Source organism: Mobula birostris, chromosome 7 (assembly GCF_030028105.1).
Source record: "Mobula birostris isolate sMobBir1 chromosome 7, sMobBir1.hap1, whole genome shotgun sequence".
Taxonomy (NCBI): domain Eukaryota; kingdom Metazoa; phylum Chordata; class Chondrichthyes; order Myliobatiformes; family Myliobatidae; genus Mobula; species Mobula birostris.
In genome coordinates this window covers 59,841,171-59,868,268 of record NC_092376.1, presented here as the reverse complement: position 1 = coordinate 59,868,268, position 27,098 = coordinate 59,841,171, and the positions used below count along the sequence as shown (strand labels likewise).

At 40.5% G+C, this 27,098-nt stretch overlaps 1 protein-coding gene across 3 annotated transcripts in view; it reads right to left on the bottom strand.

The window, feature by feature from the left end:
- The window catches only part of lonrf2 (LON peptidase N-terminal domain and ring finger 2), a 31,849-nt gene extending 4,996 nt beyond the window's left edge, over positions 1-26,853 (bottom strand). For 2 of the 3 annotated variants that reach the window (XM_072263271.1, XM_072263272.1), the window contains exons 1-11: positions 25,866-26,853; positions 14,789-14,907; positions 14,564-14,686; positions 14,126-14,287; positions 12,886-13,093; positions 12,501-12,600; positions 11,665-11,779; positions 7,529-7,650; positions 4,069-4,227; positions 1,520-1,682; positions 147-296 (exon numbers count right to left, since the gene is read on the bottom strand). In XM_072263271.1, coding sequence (XP_072119372.1) covers positions 147-296; positions 1,520-1,682; positions 4,069-4,227; positions 7,529-7,650; positions 11,665-11,779; positions 12,501-12,600; positions 12,886-13,093; positions 14,126-14,287; positions 14,564-14,686; positions 14,789-14,907; positions 25,866-26,607 — 2,163 coding nt within the window. In that variant the 5' untranslated portion in view covers positions 26,608-26,853. Of the gene's footprint in view, positions 1-146; positions 297-1,519; positions 1,683-1,711; positions 2,239-4,068; positions 4,228-7,528; positions 7,651-11,664; positions 11,780-12,500; positions 12,601-12,885; positions 13,094-14,125; positions 14,288-14,563; positions 14,687-14,788; positions 14,908-25,865 lie in introns of those variants that run through there. The other variant, XM_072263273.1, reaches the window with a different exon arrangement.
- Positions 26,854-27,098: the final 245 nt, after the last annotated feature.

Sequence of the window (27,098 nt, the reverse complement as noted above, 5' to 3'; positions counted from 1 at the left end):
GTATTTTGTAGTACATTATGCAATGTACCATTCCGGTTTTACTGATGAGAAAGACATCACTTTAGAGCTAGCACGTACATCAGAATAACCAAGCTCTAGTTATAAGCTTAATTGAACCAATAACTTTATTATGCAATCCTCTTTACCTGAGGTATTGGCTCCTTTCCTGGCATTGGTCCAAAATGATTCAGAATTTGAGTTCTCATATTATCCTTGAGTGATTTAAACCAACTTAATGCTTGGTCATACACCAGGTTAGACAGACTGACCAGTTCATTATACTCTGCCCCTTCCACCTATTGGAAACAGAGAAAGAGAAAAAAAATCACCCAAAAGGAAAAGAACAAAACTGCAATGGGGGAAATGGGAGGGAAACAAAACAAGCTGCTTTTGGTAATATTTAACTTAATTTTTTCTCTACAATATCAAATTGCTAGAGAACATTTTACAAACATAAAACCAATACCTGCATTTAGAAATGCAAACATGCGGAAATCTGCAGATGCTGGGATTTCAAGCAACACACATAAAAATTGCTGGTGAACGCAGCAGGCCAGGCAGCATCTCTCGGAAGACTGTAACTCTTCCTAGAGATGCTGCCTGGCCTGCTGCGTTCACCAGCAACTTTAATGTGTGTTACTGCATTTAGAAAAATCTGTTTAATCAATTCACACACATTGCAAACTAACTAGTTTTACATTTAATACACACAAAATGCTGGAGGAACTCAACATGCCAAGCTACACCTATGGAAAAAAAGAAACAGTTGACGTTTCGGGCTGACACGCTGCATCAATGTCCTGAAGTTTCCACTGGAGTTTAGAATAGGGGAACATTGAAACAAATCAGATTCAGAGATCTCTTGGCCAAATGAATTTGGAGAGGATATTTCCTCTTGTGGGAGAACTGAACTTGGATTGCCTGTTTAAAAATAAGGGGTGGCCCAGTTATTTCAGAGGCAAGGCAAAATTTTCACTGAATGGGTTACAATTGCTTAGAACACTCTTCCTCAAAAGGAAGTGGAAGCAGAATCTTTAAATATTTTTAAAGACAGATAGGTACTTGACAAGCAAAGGAGGTAAAATGTTACGTAGAAGGGAATATTGATTTGAAGTTAAATTCAAGTTGGCTATGATCTTCTGAAATGGCTGATTAAGCTTGAACAGCAGAATGGCCAAATCCTGCTCCTAATTTTATGAATGATCATATGCTCACCGCTGGCAACACGATCTCTGGCCTGCAGCACATTGCTACACTGCCGAAACTAGTTCGCTGATGTAACCCACTGATAGCATGAACCAGTCTCTCATGCAAAATAATAAAACGTCTACAACTCCAGCAAATTATTTCAGAAATGAGACTAAATGGAAAATATTACCCTTTTCCTTAACTGCTTTCAGAAGTATGGCCTAACTGAAATTTGGAAAAAAATATTTCTTTTAGTTCCTGTATTAAAACGTTAATTGTTAAAGTAAGGCCCAGGATGGAGAAAATTTTACACACATCTTCTAACACTTACCTGGTCATCTTCCAGGTACTCAATATTAGCAGTACTATAACCATCTCTCTGGCCGTGCTGCAAAACTTTAAATCGACGCTTGCCAACTGTATCAACTACAGAACGACCATCAGGAAAGAACTTCACATCCCTGATTTCTAGCATGCAGCCATAATCAGCAAACCTAAGCAACAAAAAGTACACAAATTTAACTTCCTTTGGCACCCAAAGCCAATTCCCGAGTACAGTTTTCCCAACAATGCATTCATGCCGATCAAATGCTGGAGCTGTCATACCAGTACAAAAATGACCAACATGACAAACAAAGATGACGTAACTACCATACTCAAGTAATACTATAATTTCAGAAATGCATCACTAAATATGTATCTATACTTTCCTTCAATCCATATACTTAAACTGAGCCACTCTGTATTCCTTGTCTCTGAAATCCATTCTTTAGTTTTCTTCCTAAATCGTAACCATTATGGTCATACTTTCCCTTTACACTTTCAATAGATCATTTAACATTGTACTATAATTTCCCTGTTAATGAAGCTTTCCAGCATCTATCCCAGGGGTAGGCAACCTACGGCCCGTGAGCAAATATTGAGATATTATGCTCACCTAGCCCGCGAGCGATATTTCCTTATTCTGAGTGTTTCACACGACCACACTGATGGGAATGCATGGCGTCTTGTTACACTGGCCCCAGGTTCCGTTTTGTTCCAAGCCAAACACTGGTATGTACGAATGACGGGAAGGCAGATTACCCTATTAATATGTATTAGATACTCTCCGTGCACGCACAGGTTTTCAGATGAGATCGTTCAAATTTGTAAACAGAAACAGCGTCACTGTGTTTTAACAAGAAATCCATGCTAAATATCCAGATATTTACATGTGCTATGATACTTGTTGAATAACTCACGTTTCGAAATAAAATCAAAGAAAAAATTCCAATGGCAATGAATGCAAAATGCAGGAAGGCAGACACGGAGTGCTGAAAAAGCAGTGAAAATGAAGGAAATACCTGTGCCAGCTACAAAGTCTCAAAATGTATTGCAGAAAAGATGAAGCCTTTTACAAATGGAGAGTTTGTCAAAGAATGTTTACTGGCAGTGGTGGATCTTGTTTGTCCTGAAAAGAAATCTTTATTTGCATCTATCAGCCTGTCAGTAAGAACGATTACACGGCTAATTGAAGAAATGTCAGCAGATGTTAAAAGTTGTTTAAGGGATGCCTGCAACGAACTACATTGTTTTTTTCCCAATTGTGCTTGATGAGAGTACATATTTGACAGACACTGCTCAACTTGCAGTGCTTGTGCGAGGAGTGACCTCAACTTTTCAAATTTTTGAAGAGCTTATTCAATTAATTCCTATGAAGGACACGGTTACTGGAGCAGACATTGTTGAAGCTTTGCTGAAAATGATGTCAGAAACGAAACTTAATGTGTCGAAGCTAATTGGCATCACAACTGATGGGGCATCAGCAATGGTAGGACAGAAAAACTAAACCGAGTTCTTTGATTACTGATTGGCATCGTTGGTTAAGCACAAATGATTTTCTAGCATGTGTTATTCATTAATTTGAGGCAAAACATAACTAGATGTATTTAAATGGATAATTTCCATATTTCAAGTTTTTTATGGCATTTATCTGACCCACCGTCCGCTCATTAATATGCGATCCGGCCCACAGAGGCAAAAAGGTTGCCAACCCCTGATCTATCCAATGCCACCATTTCCCCTTTGGTAGGTCTTCCATCAGCCCTTTGCCCAACTCATCACAAAAATATAACCCTTGATATATAAAAAAAATTTGGAGCAATAACTGCTAGCATGATTGTAACATTTGCTCCTTTAATCATGTCAGCCACTTCTTAATGCATGAGTAACTCAGGTATTCTTTATCCCCTGCTTTTATGTTGGTTCAGCTAGAGAAGTAATCACCACAATAACTTGCTCAAATTTCTCTCTCAGTAAAATGATTAACAAGTTTCTTCAACTTGGCTGGTGATGGGAAAGGAATCAAAATATCTACTTAAAATTTCCAGCATATTAAAAAATGTTTTTTAAAATTATACCACCCTTGCATTACTGTTGTCGTCAATCAATTTTTTTTATAAAATGTACAAAACATCACAAAACTTGCTCTAGGAAAATGTTCTATTTGGCTTAGACTATACTAAAATAAATGACTTTCTAAAGTGTTCAATGTGAACAGCAGAAATAAAAGTGAGAGCTTTTATTTTGGCAAGATGAGACAAAGTGTTCTTCACATTTAGTACACAGAAAAATCACTTTGTACTTAGTGAATTATTTCTGAAGTGTAATCATTGTTAAAATAGTAGCAGACACAGCTGCCAGTGTGAAGCAAAAGGCTAAATTAACATACAATATGTTGCTTGTTTGTTAAAAGCTTGTTATTGGTCAATGCAGGATGGATTTCCAGTCTTGGAAGTCATTGCCTGAAATGGCCCTTGATGCCACGTATACAAATTTTAAAGTGTTACCACCGAGCCGAAGATGCCATGGTGTACTTAGTTAGGTTACCTTCACACATACCCATTAAGGTCACTTCCAATGCACATTCCAAATTGCTTGGTGCCAGTTTCCATACATCTGCGAATCATGAGACGATAACGCGGTTCAAAAACGTGAAGAGGACATGGAATAGTTGGAAAGCTCATGGTGCAAACAAAAATTGGAACATCTTCGGTGAGGCTACGAAAGTAAAGTAATATGCATTCACTCAGTGTTTACTTCCTTTATTTGTGGTTTGATTGTTTATAGAAATGTTTAGAAGAGAAACCAGAACTGATATTATAGGGGACTCAATGGCTGACACAGTTGGAAATTCAGTTCTTAAATCTAAGAGTTAAAAGTGCAGTTAAATATCAAACCATGATGCAGCCATCTGTAAAAAGGAATTTTAACTCAGTGTAAGGTAGAATGTATTCTACACGAGATGGTCTTCATGAAAAAAGTACCCACAATTCTTCTGGTATTTCATCTTGCTTCTTACCCCTGTCAACTTTAATGCTTTGACCATTTAATTCTAAACTAAATTATCATCAGATTGCTGCAGAAATCTCTGGCACTTGAACCCCGAGTTATTGAAAGCTATTTTTTCCTATCTATTCTCTTCTTTTACCCAATAGAATCAGGATCCTGCTGCATCTGCCTTGTATCCTTAACTTCCAATATTTCTCCTACTAAGTGGTGTGCAAAGAACTCAAAAGACATTAAATTGGCTTCCAATTATCATGCAGTTTCTATATAATATACCTCAAGAGTCAGAGCACTACAGCATAGAAAACAGGCTCTTTGGCCTATCTAGTCTCGTGGCTTTCCTTTAGTGCCACCTACCAGCTAGATACAGACCATAGCTCTCCATACCTCTCTCACCCATGTACCTATTCAATCTTCTCTGAAATGTTAGAATTGAACCTGCCTTTACCAGTTCCACTAATAGCTTGTTTCACACTTGTCTCACCCTCTGAGTGAAGTAGTTCCCCCTCAGATTTTCCTTAAATATTTCTCCTTTCACCCTAACCCCATGACCTCTAGTTCTAGTCTCACACAACAAGAGGGGGAAAAGCCTGCATGCGTTCAACCTATCTACCCCCCTCATAATTTTACACCTCTGTAACGTTTCCCCTCATTCTCTGGCACTTAAGGGAATGAAATCCGAACCTATTCAACTCCCTGTTACTGAGGTCCTCAAGTCCCGGCAAATTTTACATAAATTTTCTCTGCACTCTTTCAAGTTTGTTGATATCTTTCCTGTAGACAGGCAACCAGAACAACACACAGAAGTCAATTTCGGCCTTCCCAATGTCTTATAGAACTTGAACATAACATCCCAGTGCCTGTACTCAAAACCTTAACTGATGAAGGCCAATGTAGTAAAAGCTCTCTTCATGACCCTATCTACCTGTGATGCCACTTTCAATTAATTACAGGCCTGTGTTACCACACCTGTGTCTCTACTGCTCACTGTGTAAGTAATACCCTAGATGGTCCTTTTGAAGTACAACACCTATTTATCTGCATTAAATTCCATCTGCTATTTTTTAGCCTATTTTTCCAGCTGGTCCAAATCAGCTTGCAAGCTTTGATAGCCCTCCTCACCGTCCACTACATCCCAATCTTGGTGTCATCCGCAAATTTGCTGATCTGGTTTATCACATTATCATCAAACCATTAATATAGATGATAGAGAACACTAGACCTAACACTGATCCCTACAGCACGCCACTAATCACAGGCCTCCAATCAGAAAGTGTCAACAACCTACTACCACTCTCTGGCTTCTCCCGCTAAGCCAAAATCAAACCAGATCTACTACTTCAGCCAACTGACTGAACCTTCTGATCAGTCTCCCACATAGGACTTTGACAAAGCTCTTTCTAGATCAGTGACTTCCCTTCATTAACTTTCTTGGTAACCTCCTCAAAAAACTCTTAAGATTGGTCAGACATGACCCACCATGAACAAAGCCATGTTGACCATCCCTAATCAGGTCCTGTCTATCCAAAAACTTGCATATCCTGTCTCCCAGAATACCTTCCAATAATTTATTGAAGTCAGGCTCACCGACCTACAATTTCCAGGCTTATTCTTAGGAGTTGTTCCTACACAACAGAACAACACTAGCAGTCCTTCAGTCCTCTGGCACCTCACCTATGGCTAAGTACATTTTAAATCTCTCTGCCAGGCCGCCTGTAATTTCTGCACTAGGAACATACTTATACATGCAAGTTAATATAAATCAGACAGCATTCTTTTTTTTTTTACATTCGTCAATGAGGTTACTGGGGTGTTTTGAAGGAGCAACTGCTCTAGCCACCTTTATAGTACCATCTGAAGTAACAGCAAAACACCCATTAAGTATTTTTGCTTCTTGTGCTTTGCTGCTATATTTGACATTGTCACTGTCCCTTCAAGAGCAACAAACAAATGGCAGTTGTTGATGTCAAATATTCCACTTGATGACCTATTTGTTATTTGCTTTTAATAGATCCATGTTAATTGTACTTATTGATTCATGTCCTTCCAACTGATAAGCAATCCTGGTCCTAATTATCTTTCTGGACATTTGACATCCTGATCTAAACTGGGGTAGAAAAGTGGCATTCCTCCAATTTTACAGCGTCACTTCCATATCTTAACACACTTTGCTGAACTTGAGAGAAGACACCTACAGCCAACGTTTTACAGATCTTTGTTGCATTAGTCAGATAATGTCACAGAAACTGGTGTCAATGGGTAATCATCCAGACTTCACACTAATCTGTAAAAAAATACTTCCCTCGTCTTGCACCAGTGAACAAGCTCCATCTATGTTTTATTATTATTCATTCACTGGATGAGGACATCCTAGCAAATGTTAACATTTATTACCCATTCATAACTGCCTTCTAACTTAAAGGCAATGAAGACTCACTAATCTGGAGTACTATATAAACCAGACTGGGTTAGAATGACCACGTTTCCTTCTATTGAGGATACTAGTTAAGCAGGAGGGAAAGATAAAAACAAATGCATGCCTACCAAAAGCAAAACTCAATCAAGACTTACGACTTCAACAAAGCTCCTCAAAGTCAAAAAATATTACGCTCAAGGATTCTTTCAAGTCCACATCGATGTTTGATTTTATTATTGATGAAACTTTTTTTTGATATCAATAAAAGTTCAAAGCACAGCAAAATAATATTGGTTAACAACAATCTTACAGCTAAGTTCATGATTGATTGAGGTCTGTATTGCCATTCTGGAGATGGCCTGCATAATTTTATGTGGCACCAACTATTAAAATAGCAAACATTTAGGAAGTTCACAATTGCCATTGCCTTGTCTTTCTTTTGAGTTGCACAGATGTCTCAGTAAATTAGGATTTAATATAACTAAAGGCACATTTCCCAGAATCTCTGCACCACTTCTACAGAGATGTGCTTAGAAATTATATTTTAGCTTTAAACCCATATAAAATAACACACTTCCAATGTTAATTTTCACATACTTGGACAGTTCTTTCATTTCTTCTTCATGAAACTTCTTTCTCTCTTTCAATTCTTCAGGCAGGTACCGTACAATCAGTTCTTCTATCAGGAACGCCCTGCCAAAAGCCCTGGTTACCAAATACTGCAGTAAAAAAGGAAAGTTACTGGAATCATCTAAGTGAATATAATGCTTTTTTAAAAAATGCTATACAGAAAAACCCTTTAAAACCACGTAAAAGCTATTTTGTGCTTGGCAAGACTGCTGAAATAGTTCGAATCAGGAGGTATTAATTTGATCTTTAATAGTCAGCTAGAAAATGCGAAGTTTTGTCTGTCAACTTTCTAGCTAATTACCTAGACTGACAGCTCTTGAGTTGGTTTCAGCCAAAAAAAAACTTCCATTTCCCATCTTCAAAATGCTTATGATCACTGCAACCTTCCAAGTATTCAATGGCCTTCAGGTCATGTGATTAAGAATAATTTAAATATCTTGCCTATACATTGCAATTATGCTGTCATTGTAGCAATCATCGAAACATGCAGGAGTATTATCAAATAAACTAACACTGAACCCAATACGGGGATAGAAGGGCAAATAGCTGAAAGGTGCGCAACAGAGGAAAATCTTAAGGTGCATCATACAGATAGAGGGATAGAGATTTGGAAATGGAATTCCACAGCATAGCACCTTTGCTGTTTAAGACTCTGCCAATGTTTGAACAATTACAATTAGGAACAATCAAGTTACTAGAATTAAAGAGAATTGATGTCTGGTAACACCGAACAATGATAAAAATATATACAAGGACAGTGAAATTTTTCAATCGAAGGTTAAATGTATTAACATTTACAGGTGTCCCCTGCTTTTCGAACGTTCGCTTTACGAAACCTCACTGTTACGAAAGACCTACATTAGTACCCTGTTTTCGCTTTCAGAAGGTGTTTTCACTGTTACGAAAAAAAATTCAGCACGCGATAAAAGGCAGAGCGCGTCCCAAGCAGCCGCTCTGCCCTGGATTGGGAACTGCTTTACTTTAACACGTGCCTGTGAGCAGCCATTTGCAAGATGACTTCTATGGTATCGGAAAAACCTGAAAGAGCTCGTAAAGGTGTTACACTTACGGTAAAACTAGACATAATTAAGCGTTTTGATCGTGGTGAATGAAGTAAGGACAACGTGAGTTTGGCTTGTGGAAGCTGACGAACATTATATTGAAGAGATTTTGGCATCCCATGACCAAGAACTGACAGATGAAGAGCTGATGCAATTGGAAGAAAAAAAGGATAACAATCGAAACCGAATGAGTAATGATGAAGTACGACTTTAATTTTGAAAGGGTACGTTGGTTTAGGAGATATTTGCAGAATGGTTTGAGTCCTTATTAAAGAACTGTGTGATAGAAAAATGCGCGAGGCTCAGCAGTCAAGCAAGCCTTCCACATCAGCCACAGCAGACGATGAACCTCGACCTTCGACATCGAGGTGGGCAGAGATAGAAGAAGGTGAGCTGCCTGCTCTAATGGAAACAGACGACGAGATAACACCCCAGTGTCCCACCATCCCAACCCCCAGGCCACGGACAGATACCGATTCGCAGAAAATGCAACTGTAGCCAGGACGCACACAGCACATCTTTAAGAAAAAAAGCCTAAATAAACATGCTAATTAATTATGTATTGGGCAGCACCTAATTAATTAGCTTGTTTATTTTGGCTTTTTTAAAAGATGTGCTGTGTGCCTCCCGGCTACCGCTGGACCCCTGCATGCTTCGCGGCAATGTGTCGCTCAGCGGCCCGGAGGGTGGGGACCACTGCACCACCCAACCTGCGATGACTAGGTCTAACACACCATCATCCGTCTGCTCGGCAAGCTATCTTCCTGATTCCCATAAGTGATACTATACTGTGCATACATTATTTCTACCTTATATAGGCTGTGTATTTTTACATGTTATTTGGTATGATTTGGCAGCTTCATAGCTTAAAGGTTACTGGAGAGAGTGTTCTTGCCAACAGTGCTTGCGTGAGATTTTCTGCCGACGGCGCTTGTGTGAGATTTTTGCTACGGAGAACAGTTCAGTTATGATAGTGGAAAAGTATTTCTACTTTATATAGGCTGTGTATTTCTCATATCATTCCTGCTTTTACTATATGTTACTGTTATTTTAGGTTTTATGTGTTACTTGGCATGATTTGGTAAATTATTTTTGGGTCTGCGAATGCTCACAAAATTTTCCCATATAAATAAATGGTAATTGCTTCTTTGCTTTATGCCATTTCAGCTTACGAACCGTTTCATAGGAATGCTCCACCTTTGGATGGCGGGGGAAACCTGTACAGGGGAAAGATTTGAAACCAGAAAGGGGAGAAGTTTTAAACTGAAGTATTGCTTAACCACAGACAATGCTGATCAGCAACATGAAGTGATAGGTGAACAGGAATAAATGAAAGTTAGGTCACAAACTGACTGTGTCATCTTAAGTTGGTGGCCAGTCGAACAAAGCCAGCCTATGCTGCACTGGAATCATCAAATCTAGAAAAAGCAAAGACATGGATGAGAGTTTCCACAGCAAATGAGTTAAGGTGAAGGTGAAGATGGGTGAAATTGGTGGCCTTAACAATGGCAGGGACGTATGATCTGACGTGTGTTAAATGCAACACCAACACTGCAAACTGTCTAGTAATGTTTCAGACAATTTCCAGACTGGAATTGGAATAGGTTTATTATTGTCACGTGCATCCAAGTACAGAGAAAAGCTTGCCTTGCAGAGGAAGAAAAATAGACAGTTATGGGCTGTGTAGGAGGGAAGGGTTAGATTGATTATGGAGTAGGTTTATTAGTTCAGCACAAGATCATGAGCTGAAAGGCCTGTACTGTGATGAACTGTTCTAGGTACTATATCAAATCATTACACAGTCCACTAAGATAGTGCAAGGTAAATAACTGCAGAAGAAAGTGTAATTGCTACAGAGAAAGGGCAGTGTAGGGATACAATAAGATGCAAGATCATAACGAAATAGATTATGAGGTCAAGAATCCTCATTATCTACCTTACTATACTAAGGAACCAAAGCTTTTAAAACAGCAGAGCAGAAACTGTTCATGCATAGTGGTACAGGCTTTCATGCCTTTGTATCTTTTGCCTGATGGAAGGGTGTGGGGGAGAAGAAGAGGGGATGTCCATTGTGGGTGGAGTGTTTGATTATGCTGGCAGCTTTACTGATGCAGTGAGGAGTGTAGACAGACTCAGTAGACAGATTGGTTGCCATAATGTGTTGAGCTGTGTCTACAATTCTCCACAGTTTGTGCGATCATGGGCAGTGCAGTTACCATACCAAACCCCGATGCATCAGGATAGGATGCTTTCAATGGTGCATTTATAAAAATTAGTAAGGATCGGCATGGACATGCCAAATTTCTTTCGCCTCTTGAGGGATCAGAAGTGTCGGGGAGCTTCCTTGGCCACGGCATCTACATGATTGGACTATGATATGTTATTGGTGATGATCCCCCCTAGGAACTTGGAGCTCTCAGCCCTCAGCACCATTGGTGAAGACAGGAGCATGTGAACCACACCCCACTTCCTGAAGTCAATGACCAACTCTTTTATTTTGCTGAAGGAGGAATGGTTGTTGTTGCGACACTGTTGTTACTAAGTTCTCTGTATCCTTTCGGTACTCCAACTCATTGTTATTTGAAATACAGCTCACGGTATCAAGATTTCTTCATCCGCCAGCCTCACAACTCTGAGGTCATCTCCTTTCCAATCTATCCCCTAAATGTGATTAGCTTGGCACTGGTTGCTGCAGCTTCAGTAATGCCACATTCTGGAATTCCTTCATAATCTCTGAATCTGTGAACCTACAATCTCTTTGACCAACCTTTTGTAAGAGGCCTTGATTTCACCCTTTGAGGCCCAGTGCCTAATAACAATATTAAGTACCATGAGTAAGTGTACACAAGCAAGCTCTATGTGCAGTTGTTGAGAGTGTAAAGGTACTAATTATTTATTTTGAAAGTTCTTTCAATTGTTTCCTTATCTATTAACACTAGGTACAAATGAAATAAAATCCTTTAATTCCTCATTAAAATTAATGGAACAACACAATTTTGTTCCTTTCAAAATATTAAGCACATTTAAATTTTGAACACCTACCTCGGCAACATTTTCTTTACAAAGCGGGCATCTGGAACTATGATCCAGACAGCGTTCCAAACACCTTAAGCAGAAGGTGTGCCCACAGGAAGTGGTGATAGGTTCATAGAACAATCTGAGGCGAGGGGTGGGGGGGGGGAGAAAAGAGGAGAAAGAAAGGACGAGTTTTAAACAGGTATAAGTGGCTCCGTTACTTTAATGCTCACAAGTACACATGCACACATGACTTTATATTTATAAAATTACATTCTACATGGGAGGTAAATTGACAAGATCATGAAATGACAAGACGGATAACGGATTGACTGAAAACAACACAAAAGGTTGTCAATGTAATGCCCTCATTTAATCAGGCAGAATATGAAGTGTTGTTCCTCCAATTTATGTTAGCGTCACCCTGGCAGTGAAGGCAGAGGAAAAATAAGTCAGAGTGGGAATGAGGACTGTTTATTTCCTTCCACTGATGCCGCCTGACCCGCCAAGCACCTCCAGTTCTTTTTTTGCTCCAAATCCCATCATCTGTAGTTTCTTGTGCCTTCGTTAAATCTCAATGTTGTAATGTTCCTGCGTTAAACCTCAATCAATTTTGTAATGTTCCTGAATTAAATTTAGATCAATTTTGTAATGTTCCTTACTCATTTTAAAATATACTCTGAAAATTAGTTAATGCTCTGTATTTTGGTCTGAATGGAAGGAGGTATTTTACATAGAAAAGACTCAAATTTAACAAAATCTTTAAAATTACATTGTGAGTTTGTCACTTTATGCAGTTTACAGAGATTGTTTCTGATTAATTTGATATTCAGATACTTGGAAGAGATTTGAAATTTAAATACCTCATACAAAGAGAACATTCAAAATCAGATGGATCCACAAGCTTCTCAGGTATCTCCCCTGAAGCTTTGAAATTATTAAATGTCAATGGAGCAAGTTCATCTAAGTTAAGAGAAAAAGAATGCTTTTTAAAATTTGATTGGAAAATAAACAGAATGAATACAAAGTTTTCTTCTAGAGCTAAGTTTTAGTAAGATGGAATATTAACCAGATCAAGAGGTGTAAAAACAGTGTTCATTCATTTTAACTTCGGCAACTGAAAGATCCTCCACCTGAATTGTAATGTTCACATTATGCTACTATGATCACCACCATCAGTGGCACGTAAGAGAAAGAACATTTTGAGTTGAAAATGTTAATTAAACAAAAATTAAAATATCCTCAAACCTTTTTTAACCATTTTGTTGGGTCTTTTGAAGCTTTCACAGAACTCTGTCTCACTTGATAGCTTTCTCTTTTTACTGTCATCAGTTGGCCAGGATGGAACCGTGTCAACTGGCAGAAAGTTTTCACCAAGCGTTATCTTGGATGTTTTTAGTGTTTGATTCAAATCATTTGGTTCCTGGACTACAATTTTGTTCACTTTGATCAAACACTGGCAAGGAGAGAAAGAAAATAATTCACACACTAGCATTCCATATGCTCACCTATACACTCGATGATCACTTTATTAGCTACAGCAATGGAACCTGTATGGTCGCCTGCTAATGCAACTCATTCACTTCAAGGTTCAACACGTTGTGCATTCAGAGATGCTCTTACACCCACTGCTGTAAAGCGTGGTTATGAGCTACTGTCGCCTTCCTGTCAGTTTGAACTAGTCTGACTATTCTCCTCTGACCCATCTCATTAACGAGGCATTTTTGCCCACAGAACTGTTGCTCACTGGATTTTTTTTTTGTCTTTGGCACCATTCTCTGTAAACTCCAGAGATTGTTATGGATGAAATACCCAGGAGATCCAGAGTTTCTGAGTTACTCAAACCAGCCCATTTAACACCAATCATTCCATGGTCAAAATCACTCAGATCACATTTCTTTCCCATTCTTATGTTTGGTCTGAACAACAATTGAAGCTCTTGACTATGTCTATATGCTTTAATACATTCAGTTCCTGCTACGATTGGCTGACTAGATATTTGCATTAACAAGCAGGTGTACCAATGTAAAGTGACCACTGAATGTATATGTGTTAAAGATAGTATAGATATTAGGTTTTTAACAGTATAAATATTCTTTAACATCCATGCCATTATTTTAAAAGAAATATCTCCTTTATCAAGATTTTCTGACTAAATAAAATAGAATGTTACAATTAACTTTCATATCCACTCACAATTTTCCACAAAACTCACTAGTCACTGTACAAGCCTTCACATGTTCTATTTGGCCAACATATGCAGAGTAGTATCCCTTATTTTCCCCACATTATGTAACTTTATTTGGTTTTAGATTTCAAATTAGCAAGTGAAACTAGTAAGATCCAAGAATAGATTGAACTAAGAATATGATCCCGAATAAAACAGATTGCCATAGAAATTGAGTTTCAGGTCAATTGTTTGTTCTGAACTTAAATGAGTTTGTTTTATACTTAAAGAAAATGCTTAAGAGACAAAGTTAATATATACCTCAAAAGGCCCAGCAGCTGTACCACCTTTGACAACTGATGCAGAACTAAAAGTGCTGAGAAAAGTAGGCTTGGGTCTGATAGAGGTTGCCTGCACTCGCATGTTGGTTAGCAGAGTGTCCTCCATATTTTCCACGACGGGTACAAACATATCACACAAGATCTATAATGAAATGAAGGTACAGAGCCACGAGTTATGAAATGAAGATGCTTGAGAAACAAGTAGAGTGAACGCTTTGGAAACCTAGTGACATTTGTCTATTTGACAAGTGACTGGTGAACAATCTTTTAGCCAATCAGATAGATAAATCACCTCTCCATGAATAAAAGTCACTAGTCACATGTGCTAGAGAGGAACTATGAATAATGTTAGCTTACCTATAGCCATCCAAAAGTTCAAATAGTTTGGTGGAGAGTTGCAGGCACAAAGATAAATTACCTTTTGTGCTTTTAGTTTTACAGCTTTCCAGTCTGGTCTCACAGCAAGGCAGTATAAGTATTCCTTTAAAGCTTCTTCAATTCTACCCAATTCAGCAAGAGCTTCAGCTTTCCAAAAATGCCCCTATCAGGAAATCAAATACAGAAAAAGACATGGCATGAACACTGCCAACTCAGTCTTTCAAAGATGCAAGTTCTTATGTCATTCAAGAAAACAATGGATTACCGTTGCCTTTAGTGGTTTAAGTGCACATGCCACATCTCCATCACAAAGAGCTTTCTCATATTGTCCCAGAGTTACATAAAGCTCTGCACGTTTACACAGCATCAAGTAGTCATGAGGGACTGAGGAAATAAATTGAGGATAGAATTCACTTACAGAAAATGGCTCAGTATAAGAGTTAAATACGTCTGAAAAACATCTTGTCAAATGTCTTCTGCATTAATAAGCCATCATTTCTTGATTATTCAGGACAACTGTAAATCATTCTTCATCATGCCATTCATTTCTGAAATAAGCCACTAGCTTCCAAAAACAGCATCCTACTTATTATTTACAAAGTTATCTACATTCTACTAAGCGTAGGTAATTAATACTATGCAGCCTCTTCTAACCAGGATATTCCAAAGTTACCTTTTTTTTTGAAAAAAAACACAATTCAGTTAGCAACTCTTTGCAAAAGAGGCCACCTTTCATCATTCCAAAGCATTGCTCACATTTTAAGGCATCCGTTAGTCTTGTGAGACCATGGATCTGCGCCTGGAAAGTTTTCACTCTCCAGGGCACCAATGTTGTCCAAGTGAAGGGCATTAGGACCCACACAGCTTGGCACCAGTGTCGTCGCAGAGCAATGTGTGATTAAGTGCCTTGCTCAAGGACACAACACGTTCCCTCAGCTGGGGCTCGAACTCACGACCTTCAGGTAGCTAGTCCAATGCCTTAACCGCTTGGCCACATGCTCTTATTAACTCCAAATATAAATCTTGCAACTTAAATGGTTTGCAGCAAATTACTATATTGGGCATGGTGGTTTAACCACGATGAGAGAACACCACCATTTTTTTTAGGCAGAACTACCTATCACAATGTAGATGGACTTGATTAACAACCTGGATACAAATTTAATAGAGTTCAATTAAATTTACTTTAGAAATTGCTGTGAACAAGCAACAAAATTTTTTTAAAGCTGCATAACTTTAAACGAAATGACAAAATCAAGAACAGGGATGTAAAGCACTCAACCACAATGAGGCACTTCTATTGTACAGCATACCAAAAGCACAATTACAGTCTATTACCCTGGCTTTTGGACAACAGCTGGATTTTACAATAAAGCTACGGCATTTGGTTAAATTTGGAGTAATCTGGATATTCATTCTAGATTTGCATTTAAAAATCAGCTCTTTATGGTTAATAGCTGAAAACCTGTCACATTTTCTGGAAAGCAGAACCAGACCAAAATACCGGCAAGTGTGAACTGCACTAATAAAGCAAAGCATTTGATATATAACTAGACATTTACTGAAGATTTGAAGCAGAAAAACATTTTTCATTTCTGAGTATTTAACTCAAAAATTTAAAATAGTTTGAATCTTTCTCAAATTTGAAGAGAGAGAAACCAGACGAGCAAAATCAGATGTTCTTCATGACAATTGCATCTTTTATTACACTTTAAACTTCCAAGTCCCAGCAGTGACTGACCTCTAAAGGTCAATTTAGTACTATTATTAAGATGCTCTCCAATGCAAAATTCATTTCATTATTTGTTGGCATAAGATGGCGTAATATCATTACTATAACAATGGCATGGTATCTAACATCTGATCTTTTTTCAAAAAAAAGGTCAAGAAATAAGCTTGAAAAAATCACTTTAAACAAGAATCCATATATTTTAAATGTTAATTTTGCCAAACAAACAGATTAATTGCAAAACAAACATTTGTTGCTTGTCTGTGACTGCCCTTAAATTAGTGGCACCAACTCCAAATCACTGCAATTCTTCTGAAACCAATGCAAGAGGTGAGTCTTCGAGATCAGAGCAAGACATCACATTCAAACTCACAAAGGGTGGTGTTAGCATTTGTTTAGAAAATACACAATAGAAAGATTTAGAACAATACACATTTAGGAAGATCAGTTAAAAACATTAGGACCCCAGAGTTCAGGTGCATGTTGCAATAAGAGGGATCCGATGAAAGAAAGCAGTAAGACTGGTCAGCTATCCCTCTCACCCATAACTGGGAACTAGTAAATTGAGACACATTTATATAAAACTTAGCACAGAATGGAATTAAGCAAATGATTGTATTATGGATTCTATTATCATCAAAATCAATAATTATAACAACTAGAAGGAACCTAACAATATCCAAATAGGATGGAAATACGGAGAGCTACAGTGGAAGAACATTTTATGGTTATTTATTCAGAGATACAGCACGGAACAAGCACCACCCAGCAACCCACCGACTTCACCCGAGCTTCATCACAGGACAGTCTACAATGGCCAATTAACCTACTAACCATCTTCGAAACATGGGAGGAAACCAGAGCACCTGGAGGAAATCCACGCATTCACAGTGAGGACACACAAACTCCATACAGAGGGAGCCAGAATTGAACTCTGAACTCCAATGGCCCAAGCCGTAATAGCGCCATGTTAACCACTACACTGCCAATTTTACCGAGACTTTATAGGGCTTCAAGAGGTCCAAAGTGGGAGTGCCAAGTATTACCACAAATTGAAAACAAAACACTTGCTGTCACAGAAGTGGATTATAACAGAGGAGGAGCAGAAATGAGAAGTTTAGCCAACTGGTAGTGGAAGGAGAAAAACCTGGAAAAGTAGGCTTATTCTGGTATGCCAGGGGGGTGAACTTTAAAATAACAGAAACAAATATAGCCTCATTGCTGATCTCATGGCTCCCTAAGGTGACAACCCTTTTGTTGTTCGAGGAGCTTCCCCACCCTCCATTTGCAGCAACAGAGGGTGGCTAAATTAGTCCTCTCCCACAGAGCTTAGGCATTGGCTGCACTGAGCTCCAGTCCACACTCAGCACGTACTCCTGCAGCCTGGACCTTACCAGTCTGCAGCATTTGTTTACGGACAGCTCGTTGCACTGGAAGGCCAAGTTTTAGGCAGGTCAAAGGACGTCTTTCACTAAGTTGATGACCTTCCAGCAGTACTTGAGGTCTGTCTCAGTGTGAGCCCCTGGAAACAATCTGTATATCACAGGGTTCTTTGATACACAGCAGCTGGGGATGAACTGGGACACAGACCATTGCATCCTTCTCCACAACCTCCATGCAAATCCACTGTCTGCAAAGAGGCAGGCAACTGCATCTTCCTCGCTGTCTAAAATTGAGGAAGCATGAACTTTCCATGGGTTTCAGATCAGGAAGCCACAAGGATTTCACCCAATTCTAAATTTAATGATTCTGGAATTTGCTGAGGTGTTATAACTATTAAAGCATAAACTTTATTAATGTTACCATTAATTTCAAAGTACAAGTCCTCCCCAGGTCGTGGTATGGTTCCAATCCCAAAAACTGTTCGTAACCCAAACAGTTTGCAAGTCAGAAATGTGTCAATGAAACAAATTCCCTCACAGCAGAAGATGCCGACAGTGGTTGGTTGGAAATATGAAGTCTAGAGAAGCCCTTTAAATTTTGATTTGTCACTCTTAACAAAGCTGATATACAGCCAGAATAGGCCCAAGACAACCCTTGGTCCCCAGTTTTCACACCAGCAGGGCAAAAACGGACAGTAGCTGGATCAGTTCACAGCCTTATTGTCACAGAGGAAGGAATGCAGGAGAGCGACTAAAATCAGCTCAACCTTCGTCTCTGTCCCCAACACTCAGGCTTCTCGTCTATCTGGGCTGACGTTTAAATTCCAAACAGGAGAGAATTTGCAGATGCTAGAAATCCAAGCAACACACACAAACTGCTGGAGGAACTCAATGGGCCAGGCAGCATCTATGGAAAAGAAGTACAGTCGACATTTCAGGCCGAGACCCTTCAGCAGGACAGTTTAAATTGTCCAAGCACTGAGTAGTGCCACGTTTCGGGAACCAAATCCAGGCGCCCCGATACGCCTGGGCTGCCCCGCCCAAAGCCGACTTCGGTCTCACCCAACTGGCTCAGCACTTGGAGCGATGCTCATCCACCTAACTCGGGTGCATCGAAACTCTTCTGCACTGATTCCTCTCCAAATCGCTCACTCCATCTCCGGTAGTGGTACAAACTCTGTCTGCAAACCTGGCAGCCTGAACACACCACACCTCACAATGCCTCAGGACAGCTCATCCCACGAATCAGCCTCACCTCCACTTGCCTCCCCACTGTCTGCGAAGATAGTTCAACACAATCTGCTTCATGAAAGATGTTAGAAGCAGTGTCTTTAATCTATTTACCAGTGAGCTGTAGCATATCTTCAGTACCACCATCTAAAACCAAAAGACTAACATCTGAATATAGGATTTACAAAATAGACAACATGAAAGGAGGTGGGAGCAGTAGGGAATATGGCTGGGAAGGGGATACAGCAGGAGTGATGAAGTGAACAGGATGAGGGGGATGAGAAGAGATTGATCATCTGGGACTATACCCACTGGAATTCAGAAGAATGAGAAGGGACTTTCTAGAAATATAAAATTCTGAAAGGGGTAGACAAATTAGATGCAGGAAAGTTGTTTCCACTGCTATAGTAGAATAGAACTAGAGGATGTAGCCTCAAGATTTTGGGAAGAAATTTAGGAAAGAGACGAGAAGAAACTGCTTTTCCTACAGAATAGTGAATCTGTGGAATTCTCTGCCCAGGGAAGCAGTACAGACCTTATTAAGTACATTTAAAGCACAGTTAGATATATTTGTGCCTAGCTGTGGAATTAAGGTTATGGGGAAAAGGCAGGTAAGTGGAGCTGAGTTCATGGCCAGATTAGCTCTGATCTTATTGAATGGCGAAGCTGGCTTGACAGGCCAAATGGCCTATTCCTACTCCTATTTCTTATGTAATTAGAATGTACTAGTCTTGCATTCTATGTGGCAAAATTCCAACAAGCATCAAAGTCAGCTGTCTGCAGCAGCCGGTAAATCAATCTCGCTAGGCTTCCAAATGCCTGTTCATATATGTAAGCTGTATAAAGGTCGAGTGTTCAGAAGTTGTGGAGGGGGTAGGGGAAAGTGGGGGTTCTAATTGGGAAAAAAATCATTGCCCGTCTGATGTTATTTCTATCAAATGTGTTCATCAATTAAGCATCTAACCTCTCAGATTCTATTTCCACCATGAAAAACAGAATATTCATTCTTGCTCAGTAGAGTGTCAATGCGAAGAAAACTACAAAGCTATATTTTAGTGCAATGCCACTTATAGATGAGAATTGTCCAATACCGAATTCTAAGAGGGAGTGAAATAAAATGTTAAGCAAAAGCTTTTTCATGAGTATCAAATATTTGTAAACAAAACCATTTACAGCCAAGTATTTCAGACTTTTCCATGGGCAGTTCTGTGTCAAATTAGCAATTTTATATCTGATATAAAAATGATACAAATGATTTTAATATTTGCTTCTAATGGAACAAAATGTTTCATGTCACTTAACAGAAGTATCTTGTTTTTTTTTAAACCCCAAAAGAATCTTATCATAATACCAAACACAAAATAATCTGCAGATGCCGGGGTCAAAGCAACACTCACAACACGCTGGAGGAACTCAGCGGGTCGGGCAGCATCCGTGGAAACGATGAGTCGACATTCCGGCCCGAAACGCCTCCAGCGTGTTGTGAGTGTTATCATAATACCACCTCCTTTACTTTACACCATCACCATGTTTCTCATCTAATTACTTTTACTCCCCATTCTTCAGAGATCTTTCCTCCTTCCTTCTCCCCTTCTAACTTATCAGTTTTAACAAAAGCATCACATACAATATTGTGCAGTACAGACGACTGGAAGGTTGACAAAGCTACAAATGGGTGTGATACAGATTTTGTAAAATACTGCCTTGGGATTTTTTGACAAAAAACTTGCATTATCAAAGTTTTTAAAGGAGGCAGATTCAAGTAAGTGCTCAAAATATACAAGTTACGCAATCCTATTTGCCATGGCGGTGGACAACGTGGGGGGAGAGAGAGAGAGAACGGGAACGACTGATCATTCAGAAACGGCTTCCACTCACAGACCGGCGATATTGCTCACAAGCAGCTTTTGGGCAGGTCCTTGGTGATGTCACCTGAGGTCACCGACTGTAACCCCTCCTCCAGATGCCGTCGATCCTCTGCAGTGAACCCGGCACCCAAGCGAGGGTGGACACACACCGGGTTCCTGCTGATCGTACCTTTCCACCCTGTGTGTTTAAGGTCCGGTACTTCCCACCGACTTGTGAGAGGCGCACCGCTTCCAGGGTCTCGTTACCTCGGGTGTCGTATGTGTCCTGCCTTAACGAATCTGTCCCTTTTTATCCCCCTGCTGGGGTATCGCCTGTCCATCAATTCAAACAGTTCAGGGTTCAAAGGGGGAGCCACTCCAGACAACTCTCTCTCCCGGCCCTTCATTACACATCTCCAGATCGCCTGTCCATCACTTCAAACAGTTCAGGGTTCCAAGGGGGAGCCGCTCCAGACAGCTCTCTCTCCCCCGTCCCTTCATTACACATCTCCAGACGCTGCTCCATTGTTCCTTATCTCTCCTTCCCCTGAGGACAGGTGGCAGACCAACTGCTGATGCCACTGATGCTAACCCAGGCCAGCAAACATCTTAATTTTATGTGTAATCTCATCACAATATATACATACATACACATAACTTAACAACATACTTGAGAGAAGTTTGTTTTCTAGTCTGCATAGATGTATTTGTTTGAAAATAACTGGACACAAACTGGAATACTGTGGAAAACTAGCCCAAATGTCTCATGAAAAAGTAAATGATTCATTGTTCAGTTGAACAACATAGCTATTCAAACTTGTTAATTTTGTCAAATGCCAAAATCACTTACACTTCAATTTAATTAAAACATGTCTGTTCAAACTCAGAAAGACTTAGAAGAAAAATGGCTTGGGACATTTTCCATGGGTATATAGATGAATAATCTAAGTATTTAGAATAATTTTACAAGCAAAACACAGATATAGATATTTGTCCAACTGTTACTTTGTACCTAAGGACCACATAACACAAAAATGCAATTTTTCTAAAGTCCATTCTTACATTTGCAGCAATGAAAACAAAATACATAAGATCATAAGACAAAGGAGCAGAAGTCGGCCATTCGGCCCATCAAGTCTGCTCCACCATTTTATCATGAGCTGATCCGTTCTCCCACTTAGTCCCACTCCCCCGCCTTCTCACCATAACCTTTGATGCCCTGGCTACTCAGAAACCTATCAATCTCTGCCTTAAATACACCCAATGACTTGGCCTCCACTGCCGCCCATGGCAACAAATTCCACAGATTCACCACCCTCTGGCTAAAAAAACTTCTTTGCATTTCTGTTCTGAATGGGCGCCCTTCAATCCTTAAGTCATGCCCTCTCGTACTAGACTCCCCCATCATGGGAAACAACTTTGCCACATCCACTCTGTCCATGCCTTTCAATATTCAAATGGTTTCTATGAGGTCCCCCCCCCCCCCATTCTTCTAAACTCTGAGTACAGTCCAAGAGTGGTCAAACGTTCCTCATATGTTAACCCTCTCATTCCCAGAATCATTCAGGTGAATCTTCTCTGAACCCTCTCCAACGTCAGCACATCCTTTCTTAAATAAGGAGCCCAAAACTGCACACAGTACTCCAAGTAAGGTCTTACCAGTGCCTTGTAGAGCCTCAACATCACATCCCTGCTCCTACACTCTATTCCTCCAGAAATGAATGCCAGCATTGCATTCGCCTTCTTCACCACCGACCTGGAGGTTAACCTTAAGGGTATCCAGATTTATTTACAGAGATGTATATGATTCAATAGACAACGTCAGAAAGTTCAGGATGGAAACCGACGGGCAAAACTGTGGCACATGAAGTCTAACCTACCCAAGTAGGTCATCTAACTGCATCCACGAAGGAACGGTAAAACATTCAGAGGCATTCAAGTCATAGCACAGAAATTGCCAAAAGCGAGCAAATATGGCAAAAATTAAAAGGAAAATTGAACGTTGGCACTCAAGACAACTAGAATATATATATATATATATATATATATAAAGTCAGAGGGATACACCGCGGAAGCAGGCCCGACATCTCATCAAGTCTGCACTGACCATTAATCTTCATCAGCTTCTCCCTGTTGCCCCCACCCATCCAGTAATCTTCATTTGTCTTTCTTCCAGGTGCTCCAAAGACATGCAGATTGACGGGTTAATTGGCCCCAGTTTGTAAATGAGTCGTAGAAGCTAGGAGGCATTGATAGAAAAATGTAGGAGGGAAGGGTAAGATTGATCTTGGAGTAGGTTAAAAGGTAGGCACAGTATAGGGTGGGCTGTAATGTTCTCTGTTCCAAATGTGAGATGTTGTATTTTTGGGAGATCAAGGCAGGGCAAGACTTGTGTAGTGAACAGGAGAGCCTAAAGGAGTGTTAGAGAACAGAGTGACCTAGACGCGCAAGTGCCAAGCTCACTCAAAGTGGCATCACAAGTAAATAGGATAGTGAAGGTGTTTGATATGCTGAGGTTATTAGGTGTTGAGAAGTCATGTTGTAGTTCTGTTAGACTTTGATGAAGACACATTTGGAGAATTGTGTACAGTGTTATTAAACTAAAAAAGATTTACCAGGATGTTGCCCAGATTTGGGCCTGATTTACAAGGAGAAATTGCTAGATTAGGATTTTATTTTGTGGAATGTAAAATTGAGGGGTTATCTGTTAGAAGTACACACAATCACAAGGGGCATAGACACGTTGAAGGCACACAATACTGTGCCTACTTTTTAACCTACTCTGAGATCAATCTAACCCTTCTCTCCTACATTTTTCTATCATCCATGTACCTGTCTAAGCGTTTCTGAACTGCCCCTAACGCAGCGGCCTCTGTCACCCTTCGAGGAACTGATGAAGAAATTTTGAATTGTGAAAAAATTCAGAACTAGTCTTCTACAAAATCTGTCCAAGGCTGTTCAGCAGTAATTATGGCTTTACACATCGTTAAAATCTCAGTAATATTCCATACAACTGGACATGTCCTAAAGGTTTTCATTGCAGCATTTCAAGTGAAATACAATTTGTTTGAAATACTTGTTTTTATGAAAATTACAGAGGACTTCAGCAGGATATATTCTGGAGGGTCAGGATATCAGCGATGTCTGGACTGGGTGTGAAAGTGGTACCAGTGACCTTCACTGGAAGTTGTGTGTGTGTATATGGGAACATCCATTGATCTCTGAGTGAACCAAACAGGTGCTTGTTATATTTCAAATACCCGACTAGCGCTATGTGTAACAACGACAAGTGCCACAAAGAGCTGGAGGAACTCAGAAGGTCAGGCAGCATCTATGGAAAAGAATGAACAGTTGATATTTCAGGCTGAGAGCCTTCATCAGGACTGGAAAGTAAGGAGGTAGAAACCAGATTAAGAAATGGGGAGAGGCACAAGAGTACAAGCTAGTAGGTGATAGGTGAGACCAAGTGAAGGGGAAGGTGAGTGTGTGGTGGGGGGGGGGGAATGAAGTGAGAAGCTACATGGGAGGGCTGGTGAAATGAGAAGCCAAGAGGGGATGGTACATTTATAAAAGACATCTGGAGCATAACATTCAGTTCTAGAAATATATATTACATAAAGACATAAGAAAATAGGGGCAGGAGTACACCATTTTAATTTCTATCCCCATTCCTCTTCCAACATGTTATCCCATTTCTGCTACAGTGAGGGCACTCTCAGGTGCAACACCTCATATTCCATCTACGTAGCCTCCAACCTGATGGCATGAACATCCACTTCGTCTTCCGATAGTTTCTTTAATTTTTATTTCCCCCTTTTCCCCTTCCCTCTACTTCTATTCCCCACTCCGGCTTCTTACCATTTCTTCTCACCTGCCTCTCCAGGTGATCCTCCCCTTTCTCCCATGGTTCACTTTCCTCTTCTATCAAATTTCTTCACCATGCACCTGGCTTCACCCCTCATCTTCTAGTTTGTCCTCCTCCTCTGCCCACCTTCTTATTTTGGCATTTTCCCTCTTCATTTCCAGTGCTGATGAAGAGCCTCAACCCAAAAAGTCATCTCTTTATCCACTTTCATTAACTACCTGAATTGCTGAGTTCCTCCCGCATTTTGTGTGTGTTACTCAATTTCAAGCTTGCCCTTGTCAATCACCAAGACCATGGTTGACATTCACTAAGACTATGGCTGATACCGGTTTGGAAGGGGGTGCCAGAATGATATCAAGTTACAACAAAAGGTTTAAAATTTAATTCTGGGTACATTATTCAGATGATTGAAAATTTTCGTAAGATACAAAAAAAAATCTTTCAGTAGTAGATTCCATAGCAGAGTAGATAGTTGATGATTAGTCAATTTAAAGTATTAATGCTGAGACTTGTGTATTTTCGTTAAGATAAAGAGGAGAATGGCATTATAGATCACCCATGGCTTAATTAAACCAGAACAGATTCAAAGGACTGAATAATTTAGTTCTGTTCCTGAAAGTTAATATTAAACATGAGTAATTGCAGAAGCAAAAGACTCACCTATCACCAAAAAAAACCTTTTCTGCCTTTCTGCAAAACTAAGGCAATACAATTAAACGTAAAACACATCTCCGTTGTTGGAGAAAAATCATTTAAAGTTTAAAATTAGCATTTAAAAATTAATGATAAACCTCACTTAACAGAGAAACCAAATTTTTCAATGGAAACAGTGAAATGCTTAACATGAGCATTGTAAGACAAAAGTCTAAATAATTATTCTAACCCCAAGAACACATATAGAAACTGATTTTGCCAAGCACTTTCCACAATTTGGTGTTTTATGGCCAATAAAGTATTTGAACAAAAATCAACAAGTCGCCGCAAACATGATAATCTGTTTCCAAAATGTTAGCTGAGATACAAATATTTTCAAGTCGTTGGTAGAACTCCCCTGCCCAGAGAAACAGAACTTTTAAATGTACTCGGGGAATCAGATGGACTAGTTTAATATCCAATTCCTTTGCGCTGGTCAGCTCATGGGAGCTCTGAGTGCAAGTGTTCATTAACACGTCTAGCTGCAATAGAACACGAAATGCTATTTATTAACAAGTTTATTTCAAGTAAACCAGTGGTGTAACCTACTGCCACTATTTCACACGCAGCACAAACAGGCTTCTTGCGGCTCTTACCCAGCGACAGCGCCTGATCAGTCAGCTTCAGAGCGCCCAGGTAGTCGCGGCCCTGGAGCAACCCGTCAGCCTCGGCCTGCAGCCGCCGAACGCGGCTCTCGCATGGGAACCACTTCTCCATCAAGTTGCAGAGAACCACATTGGGCCGGAAGCTGGAACTGGTGGAAGTTTGGGAGGGGGCGGCCTCGGATCCGGCCCCAGCTTCAGACCGCACAAAGGCGGAGTATTTGCAGAGCCGACACGGCGCTGCCGCCGACTGCTCCAGGCAGCGTCGGCAGAAGCTATGTCCGCATGGAAGCGATACGGGCTCCGAGAGCAGGCGCAGGCACAAACGGCAACTTAGCAGAGATGGGGCAGCGTCCTCTTCCTCCTCGTCACCGTCCCCAGGACTTGGATCTGCTGCGGTGCTGCTGCCCGCCCGGGGCTGGCCCGGAGCCTGCGGCCTGCCGCTCCGGAGCAACAGCTCCTTACTGCGGATGTTGGCGGTGATGCTGTCCAGTAAGTTCTGCATGTCGTCGGGCCGGAGTCGGCCCAGATCCGCGGCCTTCTGGTAGGCCTCCAGAGCCTCGCTGAAGCGGTCGCAACGGCACAAAGCGTCGGCCTTCCGCAGGTAGATGCGCCGCTCGGGGCCCAGCTCCAGCAGCTGACATTCATAGATGTCGGCCGCCAGTTCATAGTTCTTGGCCCGGAAAGCCTCGTCGGCCAGCTGCAGCATCTCGTTGAGGGCGCCCGGCGTCTCCATCACAGTGAAAGGTCCCGGGACTAGGCTCGGCGATCTGAGCCGCTCGCTACCAGGCTTGTGATACAGACCACAGCCGCCTCCCCCACACAACCATTGGGTTACGGGCTGTTACATAAGCAGCTGTTCTGTAAATAGTAGAGGGCTGGGCTGGACTGGACTGCTGCTCATATCCTTCAGCCTCAGGCTCACAAAGATACGGCAGTTTTTGTCATAGATGATTAGTTTTTTTTTCCGGGAGGGACACAGCCGCTAAAACCAGGAAATACAATCTGGGCTGACAACCCAAAATGCCAAACCGGTCCCGTAGCACTTACCTTTCCGTAAGCATCACCTTTCCCTCGAGTTTTAGCAACTGCAGATTTACTTCTACCTTCTATATTTTTCAAGAGCAATAACTAATTAAATGAGCTTTCAACGAGGCAAAAGGGAATTACCATGCACTTTAACTTGTGTATTCCACCAGTGGTGCCACCAATAGTGGAAGACCTCTT